Genomic DNA, 9,361 nt, shown 5'->3' with positions numbered 1-9,361 from the left:
CCATCCTCTGGCAATGGATTCCAGGAAACCTTCCTGTCCAATCCATCGTTTGTCAAACCGAAACTGTCCCTTACGTTTAGTGACTTTATCTTTTAGGTATGCCACTACCGGTCTATGATCCGAGCCCACCAATTTTAAATATTCTGTATACGATTTTGGAAACATTGAATGCCATTCCTCGTTAGCTAGGGCACGATCCAGTCGACACCGAATATTGTTGCTTTACCATTTACTTTTCGTCTTCCTTGCCAGGATAATTTATTTCCCTGCACCGGAAATTCCAGGAGTCCACTATTACGAATCATATTATTAAACGATACGAAAGAATCTGCGCCTCGTAATGGTCCTCCTTCTTTCTCATGGTTTCCAGTGATCTCATTTAGATCACCAATAATAAACCATGGATCGTCTCTAGAAATGCCATATCTTGTTAATCTTTCCCAAACTTGATCTCTCAATTTCTGGACTGGGTCCCCATATACAAACGTCATAAATACCTTCTTCCCCAATGCCACTGCCTCCACATCTATCATCCTGATACTTGAGTATAAAATATTAACCTGATGCTCATTATTGTAATATAATGCCAACCCTCCACTTGCTCCAACTGGATCCACCGTCATTAGATTATCATATCCAAAATGTGATTGAAATCCTTGAACAAAGGCAAAGTCCTGTTTTGTTTCTGATAAGAATAGAAAATCTGGTTTGTGTTGATGCCATATCTCCCGAAGATAACTAATAGTCCATTTACTTCTCATACCTCTACAATTCCAACTTAATACCTTCATAAAAAAAACTTAGGATGCTCGTTTGAGCTAAGAAGCGGGTATGAAGAAACCCTATAAAGATTAATAACTTCGTGCACCGTAGTACCCTTTTTGCTGCTATGGGATCAATATCAATATCAAGGAGTACGAAGCCTATTTGGTTCAACCAATAGAGACCCCGATCTCCCGGGCACAATCCTGCTCTTATATAATAATAAATAATTCTCCCTAACCTCCAAAATGTTAACCGTTGAAACCTACAGCAATTCAGCTGTGACCTTATTAGCTCATTTGTCCTCATAATGCCATTTACATAGAATTCTTTATCCAAACCCCTTTCCCTTATTAAAAATAATCTCCATCGCGTCATCTCTGAATAAACTATCTCCCACATCCTCATAACCAATATTAAAATATCAAACATCCATCTCGTAAGAATGTATACTTTTCCATAAGCCCACCAAAAAATACCAATGATACCAAACGTGGAACGTTTTGTGAAACCCACATGTGAATTCCAAATATTGTTTATAAAGCCATAAGAAACCGACCGTAGATCACTGTGCTTTCTACACCACTGACGTTCGTAATATAGAATATATTCGACCCTTATTTGATAAAAACCACCGCGTTGATTCCATCCAATTATAACAACATCTAAAAGAATAATTACCCAGAAACCTGAGAGCCCGTAAGACCTTTCTGTGACCAGTTTAAAATTCTCCTCAACCTTTATCGTGTCCCATCTTTGTTGGATCATCACATACAAAACCTGTTCTGGAATCAGAATCTGCAACTCAGAATAACATCTCCTCTTGCCAAAGATCATGGACCCCTCCCCTAAGCTCATCAGTCGCGAAGAGCATAAAACCAATGTGGTCCTGTTTCCACCAGTAAGCCACGTGAATCCATTTCTTCCAAACCATAGTATCACCCCAAAATTCACATATATTACCAGCACTACATATGCCAAACACACGTCCGTTATTCCACTCCGACAAAAATACATAACCATGTATCTTGTTTGTGACTGTGCTTGGTTTAAAGAGACCAAACACATTATCTTCTTCAAATTATCTACATCTGGCAAAACGTGACAATAGTTGAAGTGCTTAGAGTCTAGCCAGATGAGTCCTAAGAACCAATATGACCCAAGATCGCATCCACAGCGGTACCAATAACCAAGAAAACTGATTTTATTCCAAGTCAAGATCTTATAACACAACCTGACGAAACTCAAAATAAGAGCAGTACACAACATGAAATCAAAGACAAAGGAAAAACAAATGCTCAAAGAGCTTATTAAGACAAATAAAAAACAAAAACCAGAGAGCACCAGTCTCTCAAAACCAGAGATCTTGATTTGGATTAGCAATCCAATCAATTCCCCATCTCGTTGCAGAGAATATGTATACATATTTTCCCTAATCACCTTTGCCTCCAGCTCCCCTTGCAGATTAAAAAGCATATCGTGTGGATCATTTGATCGAGATATTGTAGATTGGACTTTCCCTGAACGGATCCGAAAGCAATCACCGAATGAAATCCAATCTCCTTCGATCTCGATCTTTCCTTTTTGCTGGAGATCTCCTCCAAGATCGCAAAGATCAGTCCTTTGGAAACCATTGATACTCTTCCGTATCCCTTGTGAAACCTCAGAGTAATGATGATAAATCCGATGAGAAAACCCTTTAACCCATGAAGTCCCCGGATCCCAACTGCGAGAAACCATCGAACCCTAGAACTTTTTTGCCGTCGCCATCGCCATCGTCAAGAAAGAGAGCGTTACCACTTTTTTAATGTAAAATAGGATTTTTTGTAGATTCATCATTACCCTATTATATACGTCGTTTCTTGTAAATAAAATAGCAAACAACACTTAATTTAATTAAAAGGTTGAATACCAAAAACATTTTTATCTTTTAAATTCAATTATAAACTAAAATTTACAAAATATTATTCTCTCCGTTTATTTTTATATAATGTTTTAGAGAATATTTTTATTTCAATTTGTATAATGTTTTGAATTTTTTTAGACTATGAGATCATGGTATCATTAGCCGAATATACAAAATTTTAAAATAATTGATTAAAATATTAAAAATTAGTGTAAAGTTTCGTTTTATATATTCAAAATAATAATGATTAATTATTTTTAATTATTTTTACTGTAATCAAATAATTTTAGTAAAATTAAAATTGTTTTCTAAATTTGTATGTTTATACTAAAACATCTTATAAAAGGAAACATGGAAAATATAAAATATAATTGTAGCTATGTTTTTTGTATAAAATTGAATAAATTAAAAATAAAAGAATATACAAACTGAAAGGGAAGTAAACCTAAATAAAAATAATTTTTATATGATAACTAAATTTTAGAAAAGCGTAAACTGGAACGGATTGAATTTTTTTTTTTTTGGATTGAAATATTTTAAACTCACATTTGTTTGAAACCCAAAAATCAACAAAATTTGAGATTCTTTTTCTTGATTTAGACAAAATTCGCACGGCTCCTCTCCATGCGTAGCCGGCGAGTCAACGGGCTTCAATATCCGCCTCGTTTTACAACAAGTAGATAAAACGAGTTTATTGCTCTGGTTTAGTTATTTGGTTAAGTAACTTAAGTTACTTCATTTACCATTTGGTAAAGTTAACTAAGAAAACAATTTCATTTCATCTTTATCCTCTTTCTTTTGGTGTTCCAAAAAAAAAAATCCTCTTCTCTCACTCTCTCTCACACTCACGGGCTCTCACTCCATCCTCCATAATCATCGATCTCTTCCATCGATCACTTGGATTTCAGTTCCCTAAGGTGACACTCTCTTCTCTATTATCACATTCTCGTCTGTTACCATCAGATTTTCTTTGTGTCTTTGGTTTGGCTTGTTACTAATTATTTTTGTGTATTGATTCTGTCGACAGTTACAAGTACATTATAGGGGTTTGTTTCCTCCTCTTCTTAAGAGATGGACAGAATCAGTAATTTGCCTGATGAACTGCTTGTTAAGATACTAGTGTTTGTTCCGACAAAAGTTGCTGTATCAACTAGCATCTTGTCGAAACGGTGGAAGTATCTTTGGATGTGGCTGCCTAAACTCGATTACTCTCCTCGTATCTGTTCAGTCTCTGAATGCCATAAGCTAAGGCGTTTTCTCGACAGAAATCTGCCATTACATAGAGCTCCGATAATAGAAAGCTTTCGCCTTAGAGTAGGCTGTTCATGTTTCAAACCGGCGAATATCAACATGTGGATTTCAACAGCTGTTTCTCACTGCGTACGTGAGCTGGAGATAGTGTATGAGTCTGATCCGGCTCAGATGCTATATGAGCCTGATCCGGCTCAGTCAGTCGTCTTGCCGAGTAACTTGTATACCTGCAAATCGCTGGTGATCTTGAAACTCGATGGCAGGTTCCTCTTGGATGTTAATCCTAATATGGTGTCTCTTCCCACTCTCAAAACTCTGAAACTTCAAGGCCTGAGATACTTGAGTGACCATACTCTTCCACTGCTTCTATCAAAGTGCCCAGTTCTTGAAGATCTAGTGTTGGATTTACGTGTGGATGATTCCCCGAGATATTTAATAGCTATTGTTCCGTCATTGCAGAGTTTGTCACTCTCTATCCGCTATGATCATCGTATAGATGGGTTTGTACTAGGAGCTCCTGCGTTAAAGTATTTCAAACTTATGGATTATAGACAACACTACTGTCTGCTCGAGAATATGCCTAACCTGATCGAGGCATATATTGATGTTGATGGTCCTTATATGAAGAATCTTATTGGGCCACTCACATCTGTCAAGCGTCTTTCAATATGTTCAAAGGTAATCATTTTCTATCAACTTATTTTTATGTAAAATCATTTTTGTCAGTAATTTTGTTATACTGTGTGTGTGTGCAGGCTATGCTTGATGAAGGTTTTGTGTTCAACCAGCTTGAACATCTGGAGTTATGTACATGCATGGAGCATTCCTCCAATCAACTTGTCCGGCTGCTCAATGCATCTTCTAACTTGAAGAAACTAGACATTTCCTTAATGCCTGTAAGTTTGTTTTTTTATTTAATATATCTGATTCACAACCTAGTATCAGTCTAATTTTTTGTGTTTGATATCAGGGTCACCTGCCTCAACGTATGGACGGCTGGAATGAACCAACTACTGTTCCTGAATGTTTGTTGTCGAGTCTACAAACTCTCAACTGGTCAGAGTACACAAGAGAACCGCAAAAGAGAGATATTGTGGTTTACGTTTTGAAACATGCTCTTCACTTAAAGACTGCAACAATCAAGTCATCTGCATTTGGAGTTCCAAAATCTGAGATGTTAAAGGAGTTGGAATTTTCTTCTAGAGCTTCAGCTGCATGCCAACTCATGTTCGAATGAGTATTTTGATCTTTTAAAACCGGTCTTGTTCTTCTTTTCTTGTTTGTGTTTGTATTCTCGTATGGTTATGTCTTCAACTCTGAAAGTTTTACTTATCCAAACTAATCTTTTCTATGTCGTCCACTGGAAAAAAAAAAGCGAATTATGTTGTTTGGAGCTAAGTTATATGTATCGTGTGGATTCCCTTTTTTGGGAAAAGTAATCAGAAAACGTTGAACTTTATCTTCTCTTTATTCTACATTTCTGTACCATCGTTGTTATCTTCTTAGTACTCTTGGTGAGAACCAATGACAGGTTTTTATTATCATATTTTCTGAACGCTTACAAATCACTTTGTGTGTTTTCAGCCTCAGACAAACAACTATCAAAACTAGATTGTTACCTTAGTCTATTAATTTGTTAGATCAATGACCTATATATAGCCTCATGAGCTAACCGAAACCTTCGCTATAACCGTATTACGGATGTAACTCTTGAAGACTTTGCAACGTGCAGGTCACACATCTATAAGCTCAGCTGTTAGTCTAATTTGGCGCGTCTTAAATATATTGAATAACACAGTTTTCAAATTCATAATTATTTCTAGTTTGCAGGAAGGAAGGAGAGCATTGGTGTGGAAGTTGTAGGTAGTGAGTGAGAGTGTCAGAGGGAGAATGTTGGTTTAGAAATGTGAGGGAATAGAAGAAAATAAAGTTTTGGGATCCACATGGGAGAGAAGCTTTGAAGAAGGAAGAAAGAAAGAAGAAGCTGTGTTTTCTCTCTACCTCTGCTTCTTCTACCCTTTAGCTGGAAACAAGGCTAATTGGTTTTCTTCTTTAAGCTTTTGGATTTGCTGTTCTCAATTGTTTTTGGCGTAGACTTCGTCTGATATTGGCAAGCAAGGCTATTTTGTGATTGGGCCTGATGTTAAAATTGATAATTGCTATTTGGGCCTAAAATCACTGTTGATGAACAAGACTCATTTTCATCATCAAATCGACGAGAGCGGGTTGATTCATTAATTAATTAATTAATTTTCAACCCCACATTTTAACTTATTTTATAAACGGCGGTAAATTGGTAATTGGTAATGCTGTAAAACGAAAAAGGAGACGGAACCATCAGCCCATAATCAGGCTCACGAAAGATTTAGATCATATTTGATGTGATGATTGACTGACCTATGAGCTGTTGTTGTTCCTTCTTTGCAGAGTTTGTCCGTCTATATACCCTATGATCATAGTGTACCCTATGATCATATAGATGGGTTTGTGATAGAAACTCCTGATTTAAAGTATTTTAAACTTAGGTTCCGTAGTTATGATGACGACTGCTGTTTGACTATCAGCATGCCTTATCTGATTGAGGCACATATAGATGTTGATCTCGACTTTGTCAAGAGTGTTCTTGGAGTAAGCACATCTGTCAAGGGTCTTATTGGATCAATCACATCTGTCAAGCGTCTTACAATATGCTTACAATATGTTCACAGGTAAATCACTTTCCCGTTTATCAACTCATTTTTTTTATATAATTATGTGTCAGTAACTTTTAAGTATTGTGCGCAGACTATGCTTGATGAAGGTTTTGTCTTCAATCAGCTTGAACATTTGGATCTATGTTTATGCCCATCGTTGTTCCCGGGTCAACTTGTCCGGCTGCTCAAAGCTTCTCCTAAGTTAAAGAGACTAGACATTTTCTTAACGGATGTAAGTTCGTTTGTTTGTTAACTCTCTTTTTTTTTTCAAAGGGTCTAATTCACAATCTGGTCTCAGTCTAGTTTTTGTGTTTGATATCAGCATCACAGTCCTCGAGTTATGGATGAATGGAATCAACCGAGTACTGTTCCTGAATGTTTGTTGTCGAGTCTACAAAGTCTCTGGTCGGAGTACACAGGAGAACCAAAGGAGAGAGAGATTGTTGTCTACATTTTGAAACATGCTGTTCACTTAGAGACTGCAAGAATCAAGTCATCATCTGAATCAGCTGTTCAAAAATTTGAGATGTTGAAGGAGTTGTCACGTTCTTCTAGAGCATCAACAACATGCGAATTTGTTGGGGATGGATTGTAACCATCCCCAAAGTCCAGCGAACAGAAGGGCCATTACCATTAATTGGGCAAAGATCGGTTCGGAAGCCGGCTCCCAGTGAGCCGAGATTCGGCTCGTGACTACTTTAGTCGAACGACGAGCGACCAAGAGGACTCTGCTCGACTACTCGGGCTGAACAATGGACCTAATTAGGCCTTTAAGTCCAAAGGCCCATGAGAAAGGCGACGAACTAGATTAATGACAACCGACTTAAAAGACTATATAAGGAATTGAGGACAGGAAGAAAGGGCATCACTACTTTGACACACAGACTTGCAGCTAGATTAGGGTTTCCATTACTCTCATTGTATCTCGCCGCTCTCTTGTACTTCCGGCTAGAGGCTCTCCGAGCACCGACTAGCCGGCTTTTTTACTCTTGTATCCTTGTTATTCCGACTCTAATAAAACGTCTCTGTTCGTCCCACTCTTGAGTTCTTCTCTAGTTATTGACCAAACTCACCTTAAACAGAACTCATGTTTGAATGAGTATTTTGATCACTAAAAGTGCTTGTATTTGCTTGTGCTCCTGTATGATTTGTCTTCCTTCTGAAAACATGTTCTCCAAACTATCTTTTCTATATGATGTCTATTGTAAAAACGAATTATGTTGTTGTTTGGAGCTAAATTATATGATATTTTATAGTTTTAAGTTATGGACCGGATAAGTATTGTAAATGGTGAGCTGATGTTGGAGAAATAGGAAACATGATCAGTCGTAGTGTATGTATCCAAGTGAGTTGTGGTTGGAGTTGTCGCCATCCCAAGACGCAATAGCTCCATTGAGCAGAATATTTCCCTTTGACGCAATAGCTCCATTCAGGCATACACTTGCTATCTCCGTTTTATTTTAATTTTTTAGATTTTAACACATAGATTAAAAATAAATTTAATTTTATATATTTACTATATAAAAACATCATTATCAATACAGCTAACTACATTTTAACCAATAAAAAATAGATTAAAAAAATAAAGTTAATAAATTTAACATTAAAATTATAAAATGATACTTATTTTGAAACGAGAATTTTGCTCTATAACGACAACAAAATCGAATTGGAGGGAGTACTTTCTTTTATGAAAAAAAAAATCCCATTATTGTTATACAGAAGGGAGTAATAAAGATAGGACAATGGGTTTGATTGGTTACAAATGTAACTTTATTTTTTTGCTGTGAAATTTAAGTTGTAAGATTTAACCGTAGAATTTTAGATGTACATATGTAGCTGTGATTAATTATTTTACCTCAATAATTATTTTTATAGAAAAATATATTGATAAATATTACCTCAATATTTTGATTAATTCAACTCTGATTAACTATTTTATGAGTTAAAAATGATTAAATGTTTTATGAATTGATTAGTTACTATGTAATTATGGAATTTTTATTTTAAGTAAATAAATACAATTGTTAAGTATCATATATAATCAACATATGTAAGATTCTACGTATATAACTTATATTTTAGAATTTAACATTTACACCAAAGAAAAAATATATTTTAGAAACAGAGGAAAACATTTCTATAGGAACGAGGGAATTATTACCTAAAGCACTTGAAGTAGTGCTGTAAAAAAATATATTTTAGAAACAGAGGAAAACGTTTTTAAAATATTACAGAGATCTATTGGTATTATATAGATCTATTGGTATTATTTATTAAATGATATTTATTTTAGTAAATTTAAGTTTCTGTAAAAAGAAATTAATTTATGAGTAAAGTTCTTAAAGATAGTAAATAACTTTAAACTATATAAATTACTAATCTTAGAGAAACTAATGTCACTTTCAATATTTAACTAGATTCTGACCCGCACAGATGTGCGGGATTACTTATATTTTTGTTTTATAATTGTTAAACTAAAATTTTATGATTTGATGATATTTTATAAACTTCGATCTTTAAATTGTATTTTTGGGTTTGGTTCTAGTTCAGTTATGGATTTCGGTTCAAGAAATATAGCAATAGTTTGGTTATTTATGAATATGCGATTTTTTATTTTGGTTTGGTTTAGTTCATCTAATTTTGCAATTATACTCTATTTATAGTGATATGTAGGCTTGTCCGGAGGGCCGGCTCATCACTATCAAGGGCCCTTGGGCAAAAAAAAAGTTTTAGACCTTATATTGCC

General features: G+C 35.3%; 2 protein-coding genes across 2 annotated transcripts; both read left to right on the top strand.

Annotated features, from left to right (window-relative positions):
• Positions 1-3,450: 3,450 nt before the first annotated feature.
• Positions 3,451-5,378, top strand: LOC108859751 (FBD-associated F-box protein At4g10400). Its single transcript, XM_018633656.2, has 4 exons — positions 3,451-3,585; positions 3,696-4,597; positions 4,675-4,815; positions 4,890-5,378. Exons 2-4 carry the CDS (start codon positions 3,740-3,742, stop codon positions 5,154-5,156), a joined length of 1,266 nt encoding a protein of 421 aa, XP_018489158.1. The 5' UTR covers positions 3,451-3,585; positions 3,696-3,739; the 3' UTR covers positions 5,157-5,378.
• A 954-nt stretch (positions 5,379-6,332) lies between these two features.
• LOC130495241 (putative FBD-associated F-box protein At5g38570) lies at positions 6,333-7,638 on the top strand. Its single transcript, XM_056986666.1, has 3 exons — positions 6,333-6,627; positions 6,704-6,844; positions 6,935-7,638. Exons 1-3 carry the CDS (start codon positions 6,607-6,609, stop codon positions 7,205-7,207), a joined length of 435 nt encoding a protein of 144 aa, XP_056842646.1. The 5' UTR covers positions 6,333-6,606; the 3' UTR covers positions 7,208-7,638.
• Positions 7,639-9,361: the final 1,723 nt, after the last annotated feature.

This window comes from Raphanus sativus, chromosome 5 (genome assembly GCF_000801105.2).
Source record: "Raphanus sativus cultivar WK10039 chromosome 5, ASM80110v3, whole genome shotgun sequence".
NCBI lineage: Eukaryota > Viridiplantae > Streptophyta > Magnoliopsida > Brassicales > Brassicaceae > Raphanus > Raphanus sativus.
This window is presented reverse-complemented; position numbering and strand designations above follow the sequence as displayed.

What these genes read in the sequence shown, in the direction of transcription:
- LOC108859751 (XM_018633656.2), top strand. Translation starts at nt 3,740, where the DNA reads ATGGACAGAATCAGTAATTTGCCTGATGAACTGCTTGTTAAGATACTA. An exon ending in GTCTTTCAATATGTTCAAAG is followed by an intron (nt 4,598 to 4,674) that starts GTAATCATTTTC and finishes GTGTGTGTGCAG; the next exon opens with GCTATGCTTGATGAAGGTTT. An exon ending in TAGACATTTCCTTAATGCCT is followed by an intron (nt 4,816 to 4,889) that starts GTAAGTTTGTTT and finishes GTTTGATATCAG; the next exon opens with GGTCACCTGCCTCAACGTAT.
- LOC130495241 (XM_056986666.1), top strand. Translation starts at nt 6,607, where the DNA reads ATGCTTACAATATGTTCACAG. An exon ending in TGCTTACAATATGTTCACAG is followed by an intron (nt 6,628 to 6,703) that starts GTAAATCACTTT and finishes TATTGTGCGCAG; the next exon opens with ACTATGCTTGATGAAGGTTT. An exon ending in TAGACATTTTCTTAACGGAT is followed by an intron (nt 6,845 to 6,934) that starts GTAAGTTCGTTT and finishes GTTTGATATCAG; the next exon opens with CATCACAGTCCTCGAGTTAT.